The 23,266-nt window shown below is 57.8% G+C and overlaps 3 protein-coding genes across 14 annotated transcripts; 2 read left to right on the forward strand and 1 right to left on the reverse strand.

Moving 5' to 3' along the window:
• The first annotated feature begins 385 nt into the window (after positions 1 to 385).
• Positions 386 to 3,280, forward strand: C22H22orf15 (chromosome 22 C22orf15 homolog). 10 transcript variants are annotated; one of them, XR_010156200.1, is made up of 7 exons: positions 437 to 756; positions 1,509 to 1,595; positions 1,658 to 1,816; positions 2,058 to 2,132; positions 2,212 to 2,321; positions 2,708 to 2,876; positions 3,140 to 3,280. XR_010156200.1 is itself a non-coding variant. In XM_009437932.5 (6 exons), the coding sequence occupies exons 1-6, from the start codon at positions 732 to 734 to the stop codon at positions 3,171 to 3,173; spliced, it is 474 nt and encodes a 157-aa protein (XP_009436207.1). In that variant the 5' UTR covers positions 415 to 731; the 3' UTR covers positions 3,174 to 3,280. The 10 variants fall into 10 exon arrangements, 9 of the variants coding, with proteins under 9 accessions (XP_054532094.1, XP_009436207.1, XP_515021.2 ...); XM_009437932.5 differs by lacking the exon at positions 2,708 to 2,876 and having other exon boundaries at positions 415 to 756; positions 1,679 to 1,821; XM_515021.8 differs by lacking the exon at positions 2,708 to 2,876 and having other exon boundaries at positions 415 to 756; positions 1,679 to 1,816.
• Positions 3,253 to 6,078, reverse strand: CHCHD10 (coiled-coil-helix-coiled-coil-helix domain containing 10). 2 transcript variants are annotated; one of them, XM_016939572.2, is made up of 4 exons: positions 5,253 to 6,078; positions 4,793 to 5,012; positions 3,547 to 3,694; positions 3,253 to 3,445 (listed from the first exon to the last, which is right to left on the reverse strand). In XM_016939572.2, the coding sequence occupies exons 1-4, from the start codon at positions 5,291 to 5,293 to the stop codon at positions 3,426 to 3,428; spliced, it is 429 nt and encodes a 142-aa protein (XP_016795061.1). In that variant the 5' UTR covers positions 5,294 to 6,078; the 3' UTR covers positions 3,253 to 3,425. The 2 variants fall into 2 exon arrangements, with proteins under 2 accessions (XP_016795061.1, XP_016795060.1); XM_016939571.4 differs by having other exon boundaries at positions 3,547 to 3,715; positions 5,253 to 5,391.
• Positions 6,079 to 10,235: 4,157 nt separating this feature from the next.
• MMP11 (matrix metallopeptidase 11) lies at positions 10,236 to 21,770 on the forward strand. Of its 2 annotated transcripts, XM_016939574.3 has the most exons (8): positions 10,236 to 10,418; positions 16,642 to 16,871; positions 17,814 to 17,957; positions 18,037 to 18,170; positions 18,314 to 18,555; positions 18,648 to 18,864; positions 19,682 to 19,939; positions 20,867 to 21,770. In XM_016939574.3, exons 1-8 carry the CDS (start codon positions 10,311 to 10,313, stop codon positions 20,998 to 21,000), a joined length of 1,467 nt encoding a protein of 488 aa, XP_016795063.2. In that variant the 5' UTR covers positions 10,236 to 10,310; the 3' UTR covers positions 21,001 to 21,770. The 2 variants fall into 2 exon arrangements, with proteins under 2 accessions (XP_016795063.2, XP_016795064.2); XM_016939575.3 differs by lacking the exon at positions 19,682 to 19,939 and having other exon boundaries at positions 10,270 to 10,418; positions 20,867 to 21,095.
• Positions 21,771 to 23,266: the final 1,496 nt, after the last annotated feature.

The raw sequence follows: 23,266 nt of genomic DNA on the forward strand, positions 1-23,266 counted from the left end.
CTAGCTAGTGGCCAGTGCTAACAAGGAGGTGCTTGTGACCTGCTATGGACCTGGAAGCGACTAGGGCTGAGTACAAAGGGGGCAAAGGAATTTGGGGGTGATGGAAATGTTCTGTATCTTAACTGTGGTGGTGGTTATATGAGAGTTGGCATAACTTTAAAACACCAGAAAGGGTGAACTTTACTGTACAAGTGGTTCACAACTGCAATCCCAGCACTTGTGGGAGGCTGGGGCTGGAGAATTGCTTGAGCCAAGTTCGAGACCAGCCTGGGCAACATAGGGAGACTGTCTCTAAAAAAAATCAATCCCAATGATGGCATTCCCCCCCTCAGGGAATGCCAGCCCCCACTTCTTCTGTCACCCCTCCCCCATGGGCCCCGTTAACGGATACAGGGAGGAAGGCATTTCCTACCTAGATGTCTCCGCCCCCACTGCCATGGAGACCAGCTTGGAAGCTTAGGGGAGCTGCTGTGGCCCAGGGCTCAGTGGGGAGGAAGAGGAGGCCAGGAGTCTTGGACTAGCTGCAGGGTTTGAGCTAGGCTGAAGCAGCAGAACCACAGAGGTGGCTGAGCAGGGGCCTGGCCCTGGGACCCAGCCATCCACACTCACACATCCACTTCTCCCTCCAGAGCCCGGCCCTGAAGCAGGTCTCTGCTCCACGACTTTCCTTAGTTGGGGAATCGAGAGTTGGGGGATCAAAGCCCCCCACATCTCCCTCACCCGCTGCAGCTATGTTTATCAAGGTGATGTTTGGGGGTAAGTGGGGTCCCCTGTCTTGGTAGGCGGATAGGGGGATGAGCACACTCAGAGGCGTGCTTCCTCCCGCCCTTGCGGTGGGTGGGGAGGCAATGGCGGGAAAGGGGGGTGGTGCACATGGCGGGGGTCGGGGAAGCGGCTCTGTGAGGAGGCGAAGCCAGCACCTGGAGCGAGTCCCTTAAAGGGAAAACCCGAGCTGAGTCCTGCTCATTCACAAGGGTTCCTCTCGGCCAGAGACCGCCGCATTACCCTGGAGCAGGTTTTTAAACCGCACAATCTCTTCGCCATTCAATCCGTGATCCTCAAGCTTCAGCGTGCATCAGACACCTGAAACTCTAGCCACAGTTGCAGGTTCCCCGTGCCTCTGGCTGGAGGCGGGTCGGCCCTGTGCGGTAGCGGAAGGGAAGAGAGGAGCCGGTGGGTGCGGAGGGCGGGGACTGGCTGGGTCCCGTGGGGGCGGGTCCCGGGAGGAGGCTGGGCTGGCGCGCACTTCGTGCTTTGCAGGACTCAAGAGACCAACACTTGGGAGTCACCACACATGGGAGAAAAGTCACCACACATGGGAGATGGATGGAGGGTTCTCCAAGGCAGTTTAAGCAACAGATGTTGGAGCTGTTATGCCCGGGGCACAGTCTTAGCCCATAGGCCCAGTCGCAGCTCTGGGAAAGGGAGAGATGGGAGGGAGAGACAGAGGACCCCGATTTGGAGGAAGGTAAGAGATCTCACATGCTCACCTTTGCCCCTCTCCACAGCCGGCTGCTCGGTGCTGGTGAACACCTCTTGCAGGCTGGTGAACCTCACCGCCCACCTGAGGCAGAAAGCAGGGTTGCCCCCAGATGGTGAGGAGACAGGGAGGAGGAGGGGCTGAGGGGTCCCAGGCAGGGGTGCCAGCCCTGCCCAGTCTCTCTCCATGTCCTCCCAGCGACCATTGCTCTCCTGGCTGAGGACGGCAACCTAGTGAGCCTGGAGGAGGACCTGAAGGAAGGGGCTTCCCGGGCCCAGACCATGGGCAACTCCCTACTGAAGGAGCGAGCCATATATGTCCTCGTTCGGATCATCAGTAAGGTGGCCCAAGGTTCTCTCCCCTGCAGCTATGGTAGAATGTAAGAGGGGGGCATAGCAGACCATAGACCACCCAAGGCCCTGTCCAGCCTCCCACCTCGGCTGGGGACCTAGCCCCAATCCATCCCTACCCAATGCTCTGCTCCCAGCCTGGACTAGCAAACAGTTCCAGAGTGAGAGGCAGAGTAGGGACCATTAGGCCAGTCAGGTGTCCTTCATCCTCTCTCCACATGCCACAGAGGGAGAGGACATGGCCTCCACCCGCTATGAGTCCCTATTGGAGAACCTGGATGACCATTACCCAGAGCTGGCAGGTGAGTGTCAGGGTACAGCCCAGGGGGAGGGCACACCTTCTCCCTAACCCCTACCAACAGGACTTCCTGGGCCTTCCAGAGGAACTGCGCAGGCTGTCAGGCCTCTCCTCTGCGGGCCACAACTGGAGGAAGCGCATGGGCACTCGGCGAGGCCGCCATGAGCAAAGCCCCACTTCAAGGCCCAGAAAGGTGAGCTCCCTGCCACCCAGGAGTTGCTAGCTGGGGCAGGGAGCCAGGTACAGAGCAGATTTGGACATCCACAGAGACACCCAGAGTGGGATCCCTTCCTGCAGGACAGACACATATGATGAGGGGCAGACCCTCAACACCAACTCCACGCACATATACCCCCAGATGGAACACACTGTACCCTGAGACAGGTCCCCACCACCCCACGGGAGTGCCAGCGCACTAAGGGCTGGAATGTCCTCAGGCTTCACAGATGTGGCATAGGGGCTGGCACACAGTAGGAGCTCAGTGCACAACTGCTGGATGAACTCAATGAAGGCGGCAGCATGGTGTGTGATGGCACGGCCCACACTGGGTTTGAAGGGCTTGTTCTTCCATTCTGGCAGGCTTGGGGACCTGGCACACTACTGCCAACTGGCCAAGTTGGACTCAGACCCAAGGGGGTTAGCCATGACCTCTGCCTTGTGTGATCAGGTGCAAACAGACAACAACCCAGCAGGACTCCTCTTGCAGAATCTGGAATTGCTGAGAAGTTGCATCAGCAAGAGGGGCAAGGTCAGACAGGATTTGAGGCCGCCAGGGGCACCTAAGCTGTGGGTGCAGAGAATGGGATGCAGAGGTAGAGACAAGAAGGGTAGAGGTGGCAGGTATCCCTGATAAGGGGGAGACCATGGGTTCATCCTGGGATTCCACCCTCAGAGTCAGATGCCCTTGGGATCACCGACTAATGCCTCTCCACCTCACTCTGGACTGCCCAAGGAATCTGTCCTGTGCTACCCACAGTGCAGATTGCAACAGGGCTCCTCCTCCCCACCCAGGGCCCTGATTAAGGGGATGGATTGCACACTGTAGTGAGACATCCATCCTGACCCCACCTCATCAGCCAGGGAGCTCCCTGAAGACAGGCCATCAAGAGAGGCACACAACAGGCTGTGGTCTAAAATAAACTTTTAATTGCACATTTGTGTCTTGGGTTATCTGTGGGGTGAGAAACCTCCTCACTTCCAATCCCAGCTATCTGGGTACAATCTGGTGTTGTGGTCTGGCTGTCGGTGAGGGGTAGAGGTGGGTGCAGGACTGGCCCCCGAGTCTGCACCGACCTCTTCAGGGCAGGGAGCTCAGACCTGGGAAGGGAGGGGCAGCACAGGCTGGTGGTCAGCCTGCAGGTGCAAGAGGAGGGTTGGCCTCTCCCCCTCCCCGCCTGAGTCGGGGTCCACTCACTCACCATGGTTGTACTTGCACTGCTTCAGGGCCTCGCTGAAGCCCTCACACAGGGACAGGTCACTCTGAGTGGTGGAACAGTCCAGGAACTGCCTGATCTCGTAGGCGCAGGGCCCCATCTGCAGGGGCTGGGGGGCAGCGGGGGTGGGGGCCTGGGGGTACAGTGCAAGAGGCTGCAGGATCAGCTTGGAGTTGGCACCTGGAGGTGCGTTTCAAAGCTGGGGCCACCTGCCCCTCCCCACATCCCCAGCCTGGGTGTCCCAAGGGTCCTAGGCAGGCTGAGTGATCCAGCAGCAGAGGCGGCTACAGACAGCATGTTTCTGCCGCCTTTTTTTTTTTTTTTTTTTGAGACAGAGTCTCACTCTGTCACCTAGAGTGGAGTGCAGCGGCGCAGTCTCGGCTCACTGCAACCTCCGCCTCCCGGGTTCAAGTGGTTGTCCTGCCTCGGCCTCCCAAGTAGCTGGGGCTACAGGCGCCCGCCACCATGCCCAACAAATTTTTGTATTTTTAGTAGAGAGGGGGTTTCACTATGTTGGCCAGGCTGGTATCGAACTCCTGAACTCATGATCCACCCGCCTTGGCCTCCCAAAGTGCTGGGATTACAGGCATGAGCCACTGCGCCTGGCCTCTGCTGCCTTCTAATGGGCACTTTGGGCGGGTGCAGGGGAGGGAGGAGAAGGCTCTAGGAAAGCCCAGTACTCTGCCTGTACTCTCAGAGTATGAGCCCCACCCCCACAAGTTCTAGCACCTTCCTGGCTCAGCTACACTAATCCTCATGACCCCTGACCTAGCCACAAAGCCACATTTGGCTTACGGCGGGTGGGGTTCCTAGCAGGGGAAAGGTCATCAGGGAAGTGGCTCCCCTTCGCCCTTGCGCCCAGCGGCCACAGTGCCCAGACCTGGGTGTGGGGAGAACAGGGGCTCAGGAAATCCAACATCCCTCCCCTCTGCTAGGGTGAGGTGACCCTGGGCGAGTCTCTGAGCCCTCAGGGCCTGGGTTTCCCATCTTTAAAGGGCTGGTTGGTGTCTCTCCCTGGGAGCTTAGGGACCCTGGCCTCAAGGGAGAGGCCGGGAAGCCTGCCTCTAAGTGACAGTGAACTCAAGACCAGTGGACTAGGACCCTTCTCGGGCAGAGTCCTGGGCTGAAGCAATGGTGAATACACGCGGACACTCCTCACTGGACAGTTGGGCAGCTCCCTGTGTGGCCTCGAGATAATCCTGCCTCAGTTTCTCTTGGACCCGCTGCTCACCTGCTGGACAGCAGGCTGGGAGGGCTCCGAGCTCCCCCCGCTGAAGGCTCCGGTCAGGGCGCTGCCCATGACGTGTCCCACAGCCGAGCCCACGGCTACCCCTGCGGCCGTGGTCGCCATCTGAGCCATGAGCCCCGGCTGGCCCGAAGGGGCGGGGGCTGGGGCGGCTGCCGAGGGCGGTGGGTGCGCGGGCGGGTAGGCAGAGGGCGCGGCGGGGCGGCTGCGGGGGTGGGAGGAAGCAGGGTTAATCCTGGTCAGACCCCAGGCTGGAGGGCTGCAGCTCCTGGAAACGACCCCCGGAGAGATGGACGACCCACGTCTCCACACGTGGGTGCTGCACCCCCACCCCTCCCCCCGCCAAGATGGCGCAGCAGCAGCCAAGGTCACTCTGCGGACGCCCTTAGGGGAGTGCCCACGCTTCCCTAACCCCCTCCCCACAGGCCCCTTGTCCCCCTCACACCTGGCTGGCCGGGACGCCGCGCTGCGGCTTCCCCGAGGCATGGTGGCGGCGGTGGGACCCGGGCGACCTTAGAGACGGCGGCAGCGGTGCTGTCGCGGGGACAAATGCCGCAGCGCTTGTCACAGCCGGCGCAAAAAAGGCGGGGCCCCGGGCGGGGCCTCAGGAACACGCCCCCAGCGGGAGGCGGCACTGCCCCCAACCCTATCCCCCTTCTCCCGTCCTCCGGACCTCTCCCTTCCAGCAGCTCCGGGTCTCGGCTGGAAATGGGACCCTGCTCCCTCCCTGCGCCTGGCAGGCTGTGCGGGTTCTGGGGACAGGGGACAGGGGCCAGTGTCGCAAAGCGCCGAGGGCTTAAGGAGGGCGACAATGCCTTCTGTTAGGACCACCGCAGAGGGCAGGGAGCGGAGTTGGGGGTTGTTGCGAGCCCTGGAGGGGAGAGGAGACGGGGAGGCGACGGGATGGGGCCAGCTGGGAAGGGGACGCGAGGCTCCAGGCTGGACTCCGCTCTCTGCCCCCTCCCGGACTCGGCTGTCTGTCCCCTCCCTCCAGACAGGGTCTGCTGACCACCGCGTGGCCTGGGAGTCTCCGGTGGCCTAGGGAAGTGAAGCGCGGCCCTGGGGAAGGCCTGGAGCAACCCATCCCCAGAACTCCCACGAGGGGGCGTCCCAACCCGTCTTCGACTGTTGGCCAAAATGCGCTGCCAATGCTGGCAGCCTTACGCAGTGCCCGCGGGGGATATGAGGCCCCCCGCGCGGCCCTGAACCCCACCGGATTCCCCAGGCCGGCCCGACCGCCCCCACCTAGTCCCTGGCCCCGCGGGTGCAACCCCCGACACTAACGGCCTTTACGCGACATCCGAGCAGCGTGTCTATCCCAAAGGCCTAGGAGCATTTGCCCAGCTCGGTCAAATCTAGCGCAAGTTTGAAGCCTGCGGCCTCGCAATTTTAGCAGCTTCGTTCCAGGCCAGGTGAGCTGGAGCGCGGATTTAGAATGCTTTCCTGCTCTTCGGGAACTTGAGGTTTCAATTTTAATTTTTTTTTTTTTTTTTTTTTTTTTTTTGACACGGAGCCTTGCTCTGTCGCCCAGGTTGGAGTGCAGTGGCGATCTCGGCTCACTGCAACCTCCACCTCCCGGATTCAAGCAATTCTCCTGCCTCAGCCTCCTGAGTAGCTGGGACTACAGGCTCATGCCACCACACCTGGCTAATTTTTGTATTTTTAGTAGAGACGGGGTTTCACTATGTTGGCCAAACTGGTCTCCAACTCCTGAGCTCATGATCCTCCTACCTCAGCCTCCCAAAGTGCTGGGATTACAGGCATGAGCCATCGCGCCCGGCTGAGCTTGAGGTTTTTATGGTCTTTTCTGGGTGACTTTGCAGTGGTCATATTATTACTCCTAGGTGGGGGAAGGTAGGGACTGTCCTTCATCACTGCTGTGCCCGCAGAGGCCTCCTGACACCGGGATTGTCGGCAGGGTGCAACCACCAAGAGCAAAAGCACCCAGAAGTGGGGGTGTGGGTCACCAAGTAAGAGAGGAGGCCCCTCCATAAGGAAGGAGCAGGTCAAGGGGCAAGGGGAGTGGTGGCTGGGGCGTTTGGCCCTGCCTGGCATGCTCAATTCTGTGTGTGCACAGCTGTCCCCAGCCATGCATGCTCTCCATGGAAGTCAGGTGCAGCCCTGTGTTCTCTCACACTGCAGTCCTTTCAGCCAGCCTGTGAACAGGGCCCTTCCCTGCCCTGTCTTCAGTTTCTCCTCTCTGAAGGGGGGTGACCACCCACCTTGAAGGTGGCCTCCCAGTGAGGTGAGCACACCAAGGGTGGGCCATTCTTTCCTGGCAGACTCACCAGGCCTGGTCCAGCCGCTACTCCCTTGTTCATGCAGTCCATGCCACCTGGTTCCTGTTTGCCACACCAAACAAACTGAACACTTCTCATGGTGGTCCCTGGGCCTAAACTGCAGAGAGTTGTTACTTCAGCTCCCATGGCTGATGGACTGCAGGTTCCACAAGGCATGGCCTTGCACCTCGGAGGCACCCAAGACCACTTAAGTGGGTTACACAAATGAAAATGAGGCTGAAAGGATGACACTGAAGCAGGCATTGAAATGCCAACTTTTTTTTTTTTTTTTTTTGAAACGGAGTCTTGCTCTGTCTGTCGCTCAGGCTGGAGTGCAGTGGTATGATCTCCACTCACTGCAACTTCTGCCTCCTGGGTTCAAGCGATTCTCTTGCCTCAGCCTCCCGAGTATCTGGGACCACAGGCACATGCCACCATGCCCCGCTAACTGTTTGTTTTTTGTTGTGTTTTTGTTTTTGTTTTTTTAAACAGAGTCTCACTCTGTTGCCAGGCTGGAGTGCGGTGGTGTGATCTCAGCTTACTGCAACCTCCACCTCCCGGGTTCAAGTGATTCTCCTGCTTCAGTTTCCCAAGTAGCTGGGACTACAGGCACGTGCCACCATGCCCAGCTAATTTTTTTTTGTATTTTTAGTAGAGACAGGGTTTCACCATGTTGGCCAGGATGGTCTCTTGTGATCCGCCTGCCTCAGCCTCCCAAAGTGCTGGGATTACAGGCATGAGCCACCACGCCTGGCCTGAAATGCCTACTTTTTAAAAATGAGTCACTTTAGCGGGGAACAGTGGCTCATGTCTATATCCCAGAACTTTGTGAGGCCCAGGCAGGCAGATTGCTTGAGTCCAGGAGTTCGAGACCAGCCTGGCCAACATGGTGAAACCCTGTCTCTACAAAAAATACAAAAATTAGCAGGGCATAGTGATGCACACCGGTAGTCCCAGCTACTTGGGAGGCTGAGGCAGGAGGATCGTTTGAGCCTGGAAGGCGGAGGTTGCAGTGAGCCAAGATCACACCATTGAGCAAGACCCTGTCTCAAAATAATAAAAGTAAATAAAAGTGAGTGACTTTAAAGAGAAGATTGCCTTTCAGGCGCGGTGGCTCACGCCTGTAATCCCAGCACTTTGGGAGGCCGAGACGGGTGGATCACCTGAGGTCAGGAGTTCAAGACCAGCCTGGCCAACACGGTGAAACCCTATCTCTACTAAAAATATAAAAAATTAGCCAGGCATGGTGGCGGGCACCTGTAGTCCCAGCTACTCGGGAGACTGAGGCAGGAGAATGGCATGAACCCGGGAGGCGGAGCTTGCAGTGAGCCGAGATCGTGTCACTGCACTCCAGCCTGGGCGACAGAGAGAGACTCCGTCTCAAAAAAAAAAAAAAAAAAAAAAAAAAGATTACGAACAGTGTAGGTTGTAAAAATTACTGCTGTCTTACTTCTCCTCGCCCTCTAGGAGTCTCTGTGGAGTCTTCTTGAATAAGCTGTGAAACATTTCCCCACCCGCTTGCCTTTCTTGGCCCAGGCTTCCTGACCACAGCCTCACCTTTGAGCAGCTCAGAGCCCTGCCTGCCAGGATGGGAGCCACTGCCTGGATCGTGGCTCTGCAGGGCCACCCATGATGGAACAGGTCGCCTGGTGAGGTGGTGAGGCCCTTCATCATTTCAGGGGGTGTACAGCAGTACTGGGTAACCCCGAAAATCAGGGATGAGACTGAAGGATCCCTTCCAGAATGTGGACACACCCCCTCCTTTGAGTCTCACCTCCTTTCCTTCTTTTTTATGAGATGGAGTCTCGCTCTGTCGCCCAGGCTGGAGTGCAATGGAACAATCTCGGCTCACTGCAACCTCCGCCTCCCGGGTTCAAGTGATTCTCCTGCTTCAGCCTCCTGAGTAGCTGGGCTTACAGGCGTGTGCCACCACACCTGGCTAATTTTTGTATTTTTAGTAGAGACAGGGTTTCACCATGTTGGTCAGGCTGCTCTCCAACTCCTGACCTCGTGATCCACCTGCCTCGGCCTCCCAAAGTGCTGGGATTACAGGCATGAGCTACTGCGCCTGGCCTCTCGCCTCCTTTCTTTCAAGTCTGAGGTGGCTAGCCTGGAGGGGTCCCCAGGGGCTTGTTGGGCCCTGACGAGGGGACACCCTGGGGGCCTAGTACTCCACTCAGACACCTCCCACAGCCTTCTGACAGCATCCTCCCCACAGCTGACCAGCTAGAGGACCTCCTGACCCCTCCACTTGTCTGCTGGTGTGGAAAAGCCTGGACCCTCCCTCTTGGAGCCTCAGTTTCCCTATCTGTAAACTTCGGTCTATCCCAAGCTGAAGGACTGGCCAGTCCCTGCCATATGCCTCACTTTCCCCTGGGACACATTTTAATATCCCTTTCCTGGCCAGGTGCAATGGCTTCCCCATGTAATCCCAGCACTTTGGGAGGCCAAGGTGGGCAGATCACTTGAGGTCAGGAGTTCGAACCAGCCTGGCCAACATGGTGAAACCCCATCTCTACTAAAAATACAAAAATTAGCCAGGCATGGTGGCGCACGTCTGTGGTCCCAGCTACTTGGGAGGCTGAGGTAGCAGAATCGTTTGAACCTGGGAGGCGGAGGTTGCAGTGAGTGGAGATCACACCACTGCACTCCTGCCTGGGAGACAGAGTGAGACTGTGTCTCAAAAAATAATAATAATAATAAATAAAATAATATCCCTTTCCTCACAGGGGCTATTGTGTCATCTTCTAGAAGGATCCGTTGAGGCTCTGAAGGGTGGGGGAACTTGCTTGTGGGTAGGACCACCTGTCACAAATTAGCAGAGGTCAGAGGTCAGGCCACCAAGGAGACCCAGTGGGATGCGCCTTCCAAAGGTGGGGGTACGGATGGGACCCATGAAACCTGACTCAGACTCTAGCCAAGTCTAAGACTTTGGACGGCCACCACCCAGAGGAGAAATTGAGACCCAGAGCGGCACGGGTTGGCCAGGGTCACCCAGCACCAGATAGGGACTTTGCCAGCCCCGGGGCAGGACCCTGTCTCCGGCCCTCGACCCCGCTGGGCCGTACCCTCCCCGTTCACCTCCCCCACCCGGGCCGCGGCTGCTAGGAGAGTTCAGAACAAAAGGCGGCGGGGGGCGGGGCCGAGGCGGGCCGGGGGTGGGGCGGAAGCTATAAGGGGCGGCGGCCCGGCGCGGCCCAGCAAGCCCAGCAGCCCCGGGGCGGATGGCTCCGGCCGCCTGGCTCCGCAGCGCGGCCGCGCGCGCCCTCCTGCCCCCGATGCTGCTGCTGCTGCTCCAGCCGCCGCCGCTGCTGGCCCGGGCTCTGCCGCCGGTGAGTGCCCGCCACTCGCCGGCCGCTCCTCGCTGAGGGGGCGCCGGGCACGCGGGCTGGGCCCAGCGGCAGATCCGGACCGAAGGGGGCGCCCCGGGTGGCCTCCAGCGCCCGGTACCCGAAACGCTTTCTGGTTCCCTCTAGGCGTGATAGACAGCGAGCTTGCAGTCCCTGGGGGTGTGAAGGGGAGCCGGCGCCGGCATCGTTCGGGCTGGTGGGACGGGACTCCACGCTGGACTCACGCTTGCTCCCAGCGTGGGGACCTGCCTCTCGCGCTCCAGCCGCGGGTGCTGGAGTGTGCGTTGAAGGAAGCAGCAGAGGGAGTGGTAACAGGGCCCCCTATTCATCGCAGGGACAAAGCCGAGCAGATCCCAGGCAGGTGTCAGCCTGCAGGTGTGTGGCCGCAGTTAGTACACCTCCAGGTGTGCGGTGGGATGAAGGATAAAGGGAGAAGGGAGGGCAGCGCTGTGCTGCGGGAAATGGGGTCTGAGCCTGGAGATGTCCCCCGCGGGCACCTGCCGGCAGCAGTTTTGGGAGGCTTGGAGCCAGGAGAACATGAGTATGAAATAGTATGAGTGCAGTGTGTGTGTGACTGAGAGGTGGCTGTCAGAAAGAAGCGGGGAGAGAAAGGAAAGGGAGAAAATGTGTGCTCAGGAGAGGAGAAGAAAGCCCAGGTAAGAGAGGACAGCAGAGTGAGGAGAGGAGGGACTGTCATGGAGTGTGTGTGACAGCTTGCATGTGTCCCAAAAGCTGCCCCTTCCCTGGGGCGCTTCCAGGCACCAGTCACAGGGCCTGGGGCCAGAGCCTGGGCCACCCCACTCCACAGCAGAGGCATCCAGACAGCTCGGGCAGGGAAGGGAGAAGGAGGGTGTGACAGGCAGGAGTCTCAGGACTGGCCTGGTGAGGAGGGAGGCCTGGCCAGGCTGGGACCCTCTGTCCAGCCACTCTGGCTCTGCTCAGGGCAGCCTTGTCCTGTGCTGGCTATGGGAGCAGAAAGGGATGGGATGGGTGGGGTAGAGTGAATAGGGGGCATCTCAGTCTGGAGTCTTGCCTCCTTCCCAGCCCCTCTTGGTTCCTAGGACTTGGGACAGAGTCAGGAATCACTGTGGGTAGACATTGAACCACAGTCTGGAAATTGGCGAGATCTGGGTTTGAACCATGCGACCCTGGGTGAATCCTGCCATGCCTCAGAATCTCACCCACTCCATCTCTAATGGGAGTGCAGGTGGGAGGGGGCAATAGTGCCTACTGCTGTGCCCACTGTTGAGCAATGAGGTGATGCCAGGCTCACTAGAAACACTGTCGCCTGTAGCTGCCACTTTGACGCTTGTGCATGGTCAATGCTGGAGCTGGGGGCCAGCTTGGGGTGGGGTCTGAGCTGGACTGTGGTCTGTCACTCTGCAAACACGCAGGGAGCATTTGGGGTCACCTCTGATGTGTTTATCCCCCGGCTGCCTTCAGCAAGGCTGGGAGAGCTCTGTAAATATTTATCCAGCCCAGTTCCCAGCTTTCAGGGTTGATGGAAGCCCTGCAGTCCGATGGATGGGACGAAGCTACCGTCCCTCCTGGAGCCAGCAGCAGAGGGGTGAGAATAGGAAGATTAGGTGGAAGCTTGAGGGAGAAGATATCCCTGCTTGCCACCTGGCTGTGCGAGTTGGGCAGGTTGCTTGACCTCTCTGAGCCTGCATGGTGATGCTCCCGTCTTCCTCCATAGCCTAACAAGTGCCCTCCTCGAAGTCTTGCCTCCCACTGACATCAGAAGGCATAGCTATGATTAATTATACCCACTAGACCAACTGCAAACTGAGGCCCAGAAAGGGGCACAATGAGCCCAGCCTTTCGCAGTGTTTCCTGGCACCCTGGGGTCCTCCCTTATCTCCCCTCTATCTGGTGCCTCCCATTTTCTGGATTGCAAGTTGACCCCAGGGCGGGGTTGACTCCGAGTCTCTAAGCTCTGCCAGGACACTGGGTCAGCTGAGAAATTCCTTGAATGTGTCTGCAGCTGAGGTTTGGTGTCTGGCAGAAGAGGGTGGGGCTGAGTGAGCTAAGAACCCACCACAGGGCAGGCCAAGGGAGGCTACTGGCCAAGACAGAGGGAATGCACTGGAAGCAGAAATGCTTCTTGGGAAAGTGGGTTTTGGAGAAAAGCCAAGAGCTGGGGAGACAGGGGGAAGCCCTGGAGGTGGGAGGCATGAGTCCCAGGTCTAGGTCCAGCTCTTGCATGACTTGCTGTGTGACCCCGGGCAAAGTCCTTGAGCTCTCTGGGCTCTGTCTCATCCTCTGGGAAATGGGGGAGCTGCTTCTTCCTCAAGCTCCCCAGGGGTGTAGATGAGGCCAGTGGTGGCCTGTGTCTACCACCTCACCTCACTGAATCCTGAGAGTCCTGGGAAGGCCAAGCCCACCTGTCTCACAAGTAGCAAGCTGCTTCATGCCGTGCCTTGTAGTTAGGGCATCTGGTCCCAGGCCAGAAAGGACTTGGAAAGATGAAGTGTGGGAGGACGGTGAGGCAGAATGTGTGTCCTATCCCAGCCATGGGGAAACTGAGGCCAAGAGCTCATGGGCTCTAAAAAAATCATGGGCTCTAAAAACAACCTCACTAGCTAGAGGCCTCATTTCTAGCATCTCCTGCTCACTCAGTTTCTAAGAATTTAATGAACGAGACAGGGACAGGGAGAAGAGACCTTGATATGTGGGAGACCCTGCACAAGGCGCTTCTCTTTTCTAGGCCTGAAAGCTCCCTTCTAGCTGCGACTTCTGTTTTACCACTTAAAGCCTGAAGATTTTGTTGGGTAGCTAGAGGGGAGGTGGGTGATGGGAACTGTAGGGACTGGCAAGGGCAGATTCCCAAGCGTGGGAGGGGAGGGCCTACAGGGACAAGGAACAGGGCCAGGTAAGAGGTGCTTTTCTGTGCCAGAGGCTACAGCAGGCATTACAGAAGGATGTCATGTAGCCCTTTGCTGTGGCATCATTCCCATTTGACAGATAGGAAAGTTGAGGCTAAGAGAGGAAGGTGACTTGTCTAGAGTATCCATGTCATAGAACTAGGCCTTCTGAACCTCAGTGGCTGGCTCTTTTTGTGACACTAAGACTGTCATGATCCAGGGGTTTGGGCATGGACTGGGTGCCTCATGAGGGAAGGACAGGAAGGGACAGTGGAAGGGGTGGGGGCATGCCCGTGGCTCTCCCTCCATGACTGTCTGCACCAGGACTCACTAGAGGGCAGAGGAGAGAAGAGATTTCTGACCATGGGCATAGGCAGGGCTGGCAGGCTGGGCTCTGGGTTGTTTGGAGCTCCCAGGGGAGAGCACAGCTCTGCCCTTTCCAGGGAGGGTCTTCATACCCCTGCCAGGCTGGGGAAAGGAATCTGTTTCTCCTGTAAGTCAAGGGGGCAGTGTGGCAAGGAGGAGGAGGCAGGACCCTCTGGCAGCCCACATCCTCCATGGGAGAACTTGGATATGTAGCATCTCCACCTTCCTGGTGGATATTGGAAGCCCAACGAACCTGCCTGCAAAATGCCCGGGAAATAGCAGGCGCTGAATAATTTGCACCTCACCAAGGTGAGGCCAGCCTGGGTCCCTCCTTCAGGGGAAGGGTAACTCAACCCCTGCAGAGCAGAGCAGAGGTAGCAGGGAGCTGGGTGGGCTGTGAGCACAGACAGTCCACTGCCTGCCAGCTGTCGTCTGATCAAGCTGCTTAACTCCTCTGGGGCCCATTTCCTCATCCTGGAAATGAGGGTGGTGATGGTGGAGTTGGTGAGAGGTTCCATCAGGGGCTAAGAGCAAGTCTGTGGAGCTGTTGCCAAGGTCCTAGCCTGCAACAAGTGCTAAGTACTTTTTTTTTTTTTTTTTGAGATGGAGTCTCGCTCTGTCACCCAGGCTAGAGTGCTGTGGCGCGATCTCGGCTCACTGCAAGCTCTGCCTCCCAGGTTCACGCCATTCTCCTGCCTCAGCCTCCCGAGTAGCTGGGACTACAGGAGCCCGCCACCACGCCTGGCTAATTTTTTGTATTTTTAGTAGAGACGGGGTTTCACCGTGTTAGCCAGGATGGTCTCGATCTCCTGACCTCATGATCCGCCTGCCTCGGCCTCCCAAAGTGCTGGGATTACAGGCGTGAGCCACCATGCCCGGCCAACCAGTGCTAAGTACTTATTAACAATAAGCCCAGGCTGGGTGCGGTGGCTCATGCCTGTAATCCCAGTACTTTGGGAGGCCGAGGCAGGTGGATCATGAGGTCAGGAGTTCAAGACCAGCCTGGCCAAGATGAATAAACCTCATCTCTACTAAAAATACAAAAATGAGCCAGGCGTGAGGCTGGGTGCGGTGGTGCATGCCTGTAATCCCAGCACTTTGGGAGGCCGAGGCAGGTGGATCACAAAGTCAGGAGATCGAGACCATCCTGGTAACATGGTGAAATCCCGTTTCTACTAAAAATACAAAAAAATTAGCCGGGCATGGCAGCAAGTGCCTGCAGTCCCAGCTACTCAGGAGGCTGAGTCAGGAGCATGGCATGAACCCGGAAGGCAGTGGTTGTAGTGAGCCCAGATCACACCACTGCACTCCAGCCTGGGCGATAGAGCGAGACTCCCTCTCAAAAAAAAAAAAAAAAAAAAAAAAAATTAACCAGGCGTGGTGGCAGGCACCTGTAACCCCAGCTACTCAGGAGGCTGAGGCAGAGAATTGCTTGAACCCGGGAGGTGGAGGTTGTAGTGAGCCGAGATCGCGCCACTGCACTCCAGCCTGGGCAACAGAGTGAGACTCCATCTCAAAAAAACAAAACAAAAAACCAATAAGCCCAGAATCGGCCAGAACCCACAACCCAGTGAGACTGCGCTGTGCCAGGTAACCATGCAATAAGCAAGCTCGGAAATGGGGGGAAGCTGCTTCAGGGCCTCACGCCCCAAGTAGTTCCATAGCCTCCGTGTTCAGAAGGCCCCCCTTCATGGTGGGGTGTTCTTGATGCCTCAGCTCTGGGATCAGGAGCAGGGAGCGTTGGGACGCTGATCAGATCCCTGGGGTGTATGCAGCCTGGGAGAGCTGCCAAAGGCTGAGGGTGAGGTGGGGCCTGAGTGGCTGAGCTCCTGCCCCAAATATGGCTGTGAGGAGGCTGCAGTTGCCCAGACCAGACAGGTGCTGAGTCTCTCAGCAAGCAGCACAGCTCCATCCCTCTCCTTCAGTGCAGGAAGGACACTTGGCTTCTGTGCGGTGTCCAGAGCCAGGCCTTAGCCTTAGGCCTGAGCCACCAGAGTCCTGGCCTGGCCTTGCCATGCCCTTGCTGCGTGACTTTGCAGGGTCTCCAACCTCTCTGAGCTTCTGCTTTTCTCATGCACAAGAACTGTAACTTCTGCCCTGGAGACTTATAGACAGGTAGCAGGATGTAGCTTAGGTCTGAATCGCCATCTGTGGTCCTGGGGCTTTGGCGAGTGGGGCTGGGCACCTGGTAATTAACTGTCCCCACCCTCCCTGCTTGAAGAAGGCAGGCAGATCACAGATCAGCTCCCACTGTACTCCTAGCCCTGGTGGGGTGTGACCAAAACCACCTCTGCTAGAAGCCAGGCCTCAGTGGCCAGGTGCCTTCCCGGGCGCTGGGCCTGTGCTAGGTGCTGTACATACCTCACCTTGTCCAGTCCACAAATCAGTGTCACCCCCAGCAGTCAGGTTACACTGACTGAGGCCACACTGCAGGGCTACAGCCGCTCCACACTGGGGAGGAGGTGGGGGAAATCCTGGGCAGGAGAGAGGGCAGAGCCTGCTCACATGACAGGGACAGCAGCATGGGGGGTGACCCAGGTGTGTCTGAACTTAGTGGACACAGGAAGAAAGGGAGTTGGAAGCGAGTTTCTGTGGGGAGCAGGAGGAGGTTGCCTGGTGTTCCTTCGGAGGAAGCTTTTTGGGGTCCCTTCCTGGAGTGTATGGCTCATAGCCAGTCCCAGTGTGCCCCCACCCCCAGACCTCATTGGCCTAAGTAGCTGGAATAGGTGACAGGCAGCCCAGGGCCCTCCACGATGTGGGGGACAGCTTGATGCCTTGGAACAAGGTGCCAAGAAACCAGAGAGCCAGCCAGATGCCAAAGGGCCCTGCCATGTGCCGGTGCCCTTTCCCTCTCCATTTGCCCAGCCACACGGTGGGCTGGGGTTGCACGTGTGTTTGCTGACAGGCCACACCTCTAACTGTGGGCCATGTGGACCTTAGGCCTGACCAGACCCTTATGTCATCCTCCTGCCTAGGATGCCCACCACCTCCATGCCGAGAGGAGGGGGCCACAGCCCTGGCATGCAGCCCTGCCCAGTAGCCCGGCACCTGCCCCTGCCACGCAGGAGGCCCCCCGGCCTGCCAGCAGCCTCAGGCCTCCCCGCTGTGGCGTGCCCGACCCACCTGATGGGCTGAGTGCCCGCAACCGACAGAAGAGGTTCGTGCTTTCTGGCGGGCGCTGGGAGAAGACGGACCTCACCTACAGGTAGGGGCCTGGGAGCAGGACACTAGGATGCCACCTGTGTGTCCGTGGGTAAGCCAGCTGCCCTCACAGCTGCTGCTTGAGACACAGGCCAGGGTGGATCTTCGTGTCTAACAGACCTGTGTGTCCACTGAACCCCAGGGAGGTCATCTATGGGCAAACCCCCTGAAACCCCAACTTAGACACATACACATATGGAGACCCTCCCTCAGCAGAGGGGCAGAGCCTCCGTCATCATGCAAAGAGTCGCAGCACATGCCTGCGGACGGGTGTTCAGTCACTCAGGCAGCCTTTACAAGAGACCTGTGAGGACCAGGCTCTGGGACTCCACGGTGAATGAGGCAGACACAGCCCCATCCTCTGTGTCACTCTGAGGTGGGTGTCAGCCATGTCATTGTCCAACTGTACCATCACAACTTGGGCTTCGAGCAGGTGGAGACAGTGGTAAGCGGGGAGAGGCAATAGTGGGCATCTCACTGGGTGACCTGGGAGGACCCTGGGCAGGTGATGGGGAAGCTGAGGCTCACACATCCTGCGGGTGGGGACCCAGCCTGAAGAATGGGCTGGTGTCACACAGCATTGGAGCTGAGACTGGGGTCTTTAGAATTTCCTAGGTGGGGGCCTGGGAACCAACCGGGGCTCAAGGAACCAAGGTGTCCCCACAGTGAGTGGCACTGTCAGGTCTAGGATGGGGGTCTCGGGACCCCTGGTCCTGGTTCTTTCCACTGAATGCAGACACTTGTATTTGCCTAAGTATGAGCAAACCACATACACATGTGCCCATGTGGCCAGGGAGACCAGTGCGCTGAAGCTGAGGCCCAGAGTACACCTGGCCTGTGTCCTGAGTGTTCACACACCCACCAAGCATCCAGGGGCAACTCCTGGTGCCTCAGCCATCGGGGGCTGTCCCTTCCCTGAGGCCCAGGCCCCTCCATCTCCCTCCAGGATCCTTCGGTTCCCATGGCAGTTGGTGCAGGAGCAGGTGCGGCAGACGATGGCAGAGGCCCTAAAGGTATGGAGCGATGTGACGCCACTCACCTTCACTGAGGTGCACGAGGGCCGTGCTGACATTGTGATCGACTTCGCCAGGTGAATGGGCGGCCTGGGACCCCTCCGGGAACAGCCTCGCCTGCCAGCAGCCACTGACCCCGCCCCCACCCATCTGTAGGTACTGGCATGGGGACGACCTGCCGTTTGATGGGCCTGGGGGCATCCTGGCCCATGCCTTCTTCCCTAAGACTCACCGAGAAGGGGATGTCCACTTCGACTATGATGAGACCTGGACTATCGGGGATGACCAGGGTATGGGCTGGGGACCCATTTTCCAGATGGGGCAACCGAAGATCATAAAGAATGGGGACTCGCCAAGGTCACTGAGCTGGGGTCTGGAGCTGGATGTCCTGGGCAGGAGGTTCGGGGGTTGCTGAGCCACCTCCCTTTTTCAGGCACAGACCTGCTGCAGGTGGCAGCCCATGAATTTGGCCACGTGCTGGGGCTGCAGCACACAACAGCAGCCAAGGCCCTGATGTCTGCCTTCTACACCTTTCGCTACCCACTGAGTCTCAGCCCAGATGACCGCAGGGGCGTTCAACACCTATATGGCCAGCCCTGGCCCACTGTCACCTCCAGGACCCCAGCCCTGGGCCCCCAGGCTGGGATAGACACCAATGAGATTGCACCGCTGGAGGTGAGGCCCTGCCTGCCAGTCCCCCTACTCCTCTGCTGGCCACTGTGACTGCAGCATATGCCCTCAGCATGTGTCCCTCTCTCCCACCACAGCCAGACGCCCCGCCAGATGCCTGTGAGGCCTCCTTTGACGCGGTCTCCACCATCCGAGGCGAGCTCTTTTTCTTCAAAGCGGGCTTTGTGTGGCGCCTGCGTGGGGGCCAGCTGCAGCCTGGCTACCCAGCATTGGCCTCTCGCCACTGGCAGGGACTGCCCAGCCCTGTGGACGCTGCCTTCGAGGATGCCCAGGGCCACATTTGGTTCTTCCAAGGTGAGTGGGGGGTTGGGGATCTGCTCGAGAGACTTCCCAGAGCCAGGAATATTATGGCCAAGGGCAGGAACAGACAGATGGATCCTTAGGGACACAGTGGATAGGGAGAGCGGCCCCAAAGCCTGGGGGCCAAGGGAGAGAGAGTGTGGTTTGTTCCTCAGGCACAGGTAGGAGGTTCTCGGAGGTGGCTCTTGAGATAGGAGCAGCGTGGAAGGGATTGCACGGTGGGGCCGCGTGTTGGTGCGTTCAACCCTCAGCCACCCCATGGGGCGGGGTTCTAGAGATGAGGCCTCTGGGGCCCCGAGGCAGTGAAGTGACTCACTGTGAGTGCAGCTGGGAAGAGGCAGGGCAGGGAATTGATCCAGGTCTATCATCCTAGAGCTGGGATTTCCATCCTCAACTGGCAGAGATGAGAGCCTGGAGCATTGCAGATGCCAGGGACTTCACAAATGAAGGCACAGCATGGGAAACCTGCGTGGGTTCCAGGGCAGTCCAGCCTGCAGGGGCCCAGGGAGTGGTCAGTAGGCATTTGTCACAGCCAAATGCCAGTGGAAGGAGCAGCCACCCAGGCAGCCCTCCACTGATGAGAGTAACCTCACCCGTGCACTAGTTTACAGAGCATTCACTGCCCCAGCTTATCCCAGGCCTCCCGCTTCCCTCTGCGGGTGGGGTGCTGAGCAGGCATTATTGGCCTGCATGTTTTACTAATGAGGAAACTGAGGCTGGGAGAGTCTGTGGTAGGGGTCAAGCAGGTCCACAGTGGCGGGGCATGGCAGTGGTGGCTGGGCAGGTCCTTGCAGCCTTCCCTCTCCGGCAGGTGCTCAGTACTGGGTGTACGACGGTGAAAAGCCAGTCCTGGGCCCCGCACCCCTCACCGAGCTGGGCCTGGTGAGGTTCCCGGTCCATGCTGCCTTGGTCTGGGGTCCCGAGAAGAACAAGATCTACTTCTTCCGAGGCAGGGACTACTGGCGTTTCCACCCCAGCACCCGGCGTGTAGACAGTCCCGTGCCCCGCAGGGCCACTGACTGGAGAGGGGTGCCCTCTGAGATCGACGCTGCCTTCCAGGATGCTGATGGTGCGTTGGGGGTGAGGCAGCTGGTGGGAGGTGGGCACAGCAGCCGCTTCTCCCACCTGGTGGTGGCTGGGCTCCCACATGCCTGCCACAGGAAGTCTGGCTCTTCATCACAGGTCCTTTGTCCAGAGCCATCTGCCCTCCTCTCGGTGGCCGGCTAGTGCTACATTCCATGTTGCAGATGAGGAAACTGAGGGTCAGAGAAGTGCAAGGTCTTACCCTGGTTGTTCAGCCACAGCCAGTAGAACAATAAACTGCTGTACACTGAGGGCCAACAATGCTCTAAGCTCCTTACTGGTCTCATCCAGTTCTCAGAACAGCCCTCTGATGTGACACCTGTTGTGAACCCAGTTTCCAGAGGAGCAAACAGAGGCTCAGGCAATGAGGCCCCTAACCTGGACTACCCTGGTGGTACCTGCTCCTAACCACTGACCCACCCAGCCTCCCACAACCACAGGGGGCTAGAGCCAGTCCAGTGCTCCCTCCCCTGCTAGGCTCCTCTTCTGTGCTCTTTCTCCCACATCAGGACCCACTGGGAGAGCTATCCTAGGGTAGCCTCCAGCTCCAGGACTCCAGGGTGCCCGTCAATAGCCTGGCTAATTTAATAGATGCAGGAGAGAGTGATGTGGAGGGTGGTGGGGGCAACGGGACTTGCTTTCCTGAGAGGTGGGACTCAGGCCTCTGAGGCTCTGGGTACCTGTCAGGCTGGGTATTAGCCCAGCCCAGATTCTGGGGCAGGCAGAAGGGCTCCCTAGAGGGAAGAGAGGTTCTGAAAGGCTGGCCCTGGATCCTGCAGGACTCGAGGAACTCAGCAGTGGCCAAGGGCTTCCCACTCAGCCCTCCCTTAGTGCCCATCCCTGGGCACAGCCTGACAGGCAGGAGTAGGGCCCAGTGTCCACTCGCCCAGGCTTGACCACCTTCTCTTCTCAGGCTATGCCTACTTCCTGCGCGGCCGCCTCTACTGGAAGTTTGACCCTGTGAAGGTGAAGGCTTTGGAAGGCTTCCCCCGTCTCGTGGGTCCCGACTTCTTTGGCTGTGCCGAGCCTGCCAACACTTTCCTCTGACCATGGCTTGGATGCCCTCAGGGGTGCTGACCCCTGCCAGGCCACGAATATCAGGCTAGAGACCCATGGCCATCTTTGTGGCTGTGGGCACCAGGCATGGGACTGAGCCCATGTCTCCTCAGGGGGATGGGGTGGGGTACAACCACCATGACAACTGCAGGGAGGGCCACGCAGGTCGTGGTCACCTGCCAGCGACTGTCTCAGACTGGGCAGGGAGGCTTTGGCATGACTTAAGAGGAAGGGCAGTCTTGGGCCCGCTATGCAGGTCCTGGCAAACCTGGCTGCCCTGTCTCCATCCCTGTCCCTCAGGGTAGCACCATGGCAGGACTGGGGGAACTGGAGTGTCCTTGCTGTATCCCTGTTGTGAGGTTCCTTCCAGGGGCTGGCACTGAAGCAAGGGTGCTGGGGCCCCATGGCCTTCAGCCCTGGCTGAGCAACTGGGCTGTAGGGCAGGGCCACTTCCTGAGGTCAGGTCTTGGTAGGTGCCTGCATCTGTCTGCCTTCTGGCTGACAATCCTGGAAATCTGTTCTCCAGAATCCAGGCCAAAAAGTTCACAGTCAAATGGGGAGGGGTATTCTTCATGCAGGAGACCCCAGGCCCTGGAGGCTGCAACATACCTCAATCCTGTCCCAGGCCGGATCCTCCTGAAGCCCTTTTCGCAGCACTGCTATCCTCCAAAGCCATTGTAAATGTGTGTACAGTGTGTATAAACCTTCTTCTTTTTTTTTTTTTTAAACTGAGGATTGTCATTAAACACAGTTGTTTTCTACCTGCCTGCTTGGTCTCCTTTTGTGAATGTTCAGCCAGGATGGGGAGGCCTGGCCACTGTCCAGCCCTATCCTGGGAGCCAGGGTCGAAGTCCACCACCCCCAAGCCTCTGGCCCTTGGGGCTGGGCACAGTGCTCAGGGCTCCTTCTGCTCCATTTCTACATCACATTTTGCTACAGTGGCTTCTTAACTGGCTCCCCACTTTCCTACTTGTCCCCTCTGTTCATCCTCCAGAGTGGTGGTTTATCTGCTCATGCCACAGCCCAGCCTGCCATACATAGCTGTGGTTTCTGCATCCATAGGCTCAACTAACCTCGGGTAGAAAAAACAATGTTTAAAAAAAGGATGCGGCCGGGCGCCGTGGCTCGTGCCTGTAATCCCAGTTCTTTGGAAGGCCGAGGTGTGTGGATCACCTGAGGTCAGAAGTTTGAGACCAGTCTGGCCAACATGGTGAAAACCCATCTCTACTAAATATACAAAAATTAGTTGGGTGTGGTGGCTCATGCCTGTAATCCCAGCTACTTGGGAGGCTGAGGCAGGAGAATCACTTGAACATGGAGGCGGAGGTTACAGTGAGCTGAGATAGTGCCATTGCACTCCAGCCTGGGTGACAAGAGCAAAATTCCGTCTAAAAAAATAATAAAGTAAATAAATAGGCTGGGTGCAGTGGCTCATGCCTGTAATCCCAGCACTTTGGGAGGCTGAGGCCAGCAGATCACGAGGTCGGGAGATCGAGACCATCCTGGCTAACACCATGAAACCCCGTCTCTACTAAAAATACAAAAAATTAGCCAGGCGTGGTGGCGGGCGCCTGTAGTCCCAGCTACTCGGAAGGCTGAGGCAGGAGAATGGCGTGAACCCAGGAGGCGGTGCTTGCAGTGAGCCAAGATCATGCCACTGCACTCCAGCCTAGACGACAGAGCAAGACTCTGTCTCAATAAAATAAGTAAATAAATAAATAAATAAATAAATAAAGGATGATTACCTCTGTACTGAACATGTACGGACTTTTTTCCCTATCATTGTTCCCTAAACAATAGTATAACAACTATTTATATAACATTTGCATTGTATTAGGTAGTATAAGGAATCTAGAGATGATTTAAGGTATACAGGAAAGTGTGTGTAGGTTATATGCAAGTATGACACCATTTTATATAATGGACTTGAGCATCTGTGGACTTTATTATCTGCAGGGGGTCCTGGAACCAATTCCCATGGATACTGAGGGATGACTGTACTTTGGTTTCCCACCACTGTGAGGATACAGAACAAAGCAACTTCAGTCACTGCCCTTCCCAACTCTCCAGTGTCTCCTTGCCCTACCTTCCAGCCCCATGTGTGTCTTCATAATAGCATAGTTGCTTTTTTTTTTTTTTTTTAAGAGAGGCAGGGTCTCCCTTTGTTTCCCAGGCTGTAGTGCAGTGGTGCAATCAGCTCACTATAACCTTGCACTCCTGGGCTCAAGGGATCTTCCCCTCTCCACTTCCCAAGTAG

The sequence above is a fragment of the Pan troglodytes genome, chromosome 23 (genome assembly GCF_028858775.2).
Source record: "Pan troglodytes isolate AG18354 chromosome 23, NHGRI_mPanTro3-v2.0_pri, whole genome shotgun sequence".
Classification (NCBI taxonomy): Eukaryota; Metazoa; Chordata; class Mammalia; order Primates; family Hominidae; genus Pan; species Pan troglodytes.

What these genes read in the sequence shown, in the direction of transcription:
- MMP11 (XM_016939574.3), top strand. Translation starts at nt 10,311, where the DNA reads ATGGCTCCGGCCGCCTGGCTCCGCAGCGCGGCCGCGCGCGCCCTCCTG. An exon ending in ATTGTGATCGACTTCGCCAG is followed by an intron (nt 17,958 to 18,036) that starts GTGAATGGGCGG and finishes ACCCATCTGTAG; the next exon opens with GTACTGGCATGGGGACGACC. An exon ending in CCACATTTGGTTCTTCCAAG is followed by an intron (nt 18,865 to 19,681) that starts GTGAGTGGGGGG and finishes CCTCTCCGGCAG; the next exon opens with GTGCTCAGTACTGGGTGTAC.
- CHCHD10 (XM_016939571.4), bottom strand. Translation starts at nt 5,293, where the DNA reads ATGCCTCGGGGAAGCCGCAGCGCGGCGTCCCGGCCAGCCAG. An exon ending in GCGGCGTCCCGGCCAGCCAG is followed by an intron (nt 5,013 to 5,252) that starts GTGTGAGGGGGA and finishes CCACCCCCGCAG; the next exon opens with CCGCCCCGCCGCGCCCTCTG. An exon ending in GCAGTGCAAGTACAACCATG is followed by an intron (nt 3,446 to 3,546) that starts GTGAGTGAGTGG and finishes CTCCCTTCCCAG; the next exon opens with GTCTGAGCTCCCTGCCCTGA.
- C22H22orf15 (XM_009437927.4), top strand. Translation starts at nt 732, where the DNA reads ATGTTTATCAAGGTGATGTTTGGGG. An exon ending in TATCAAGGTGATGTTTGGGG is followed by an intron (nt 757 to 1,508) that starts GTAAGTGGGGTC and finishes CCCTCTCCACAG; the next exon opens with CCGGCTGCTCGGTGCTGGTG. An exon ending in CCATTACCCAGAGCTGGCAG is followed by an intron (nt 2,133 to 2,211) that starts GTGAGTGTCAGG and finishes TGGGCCTTCCAG; the next exon opens with AGGAACTGCGCAGGCTGTCA.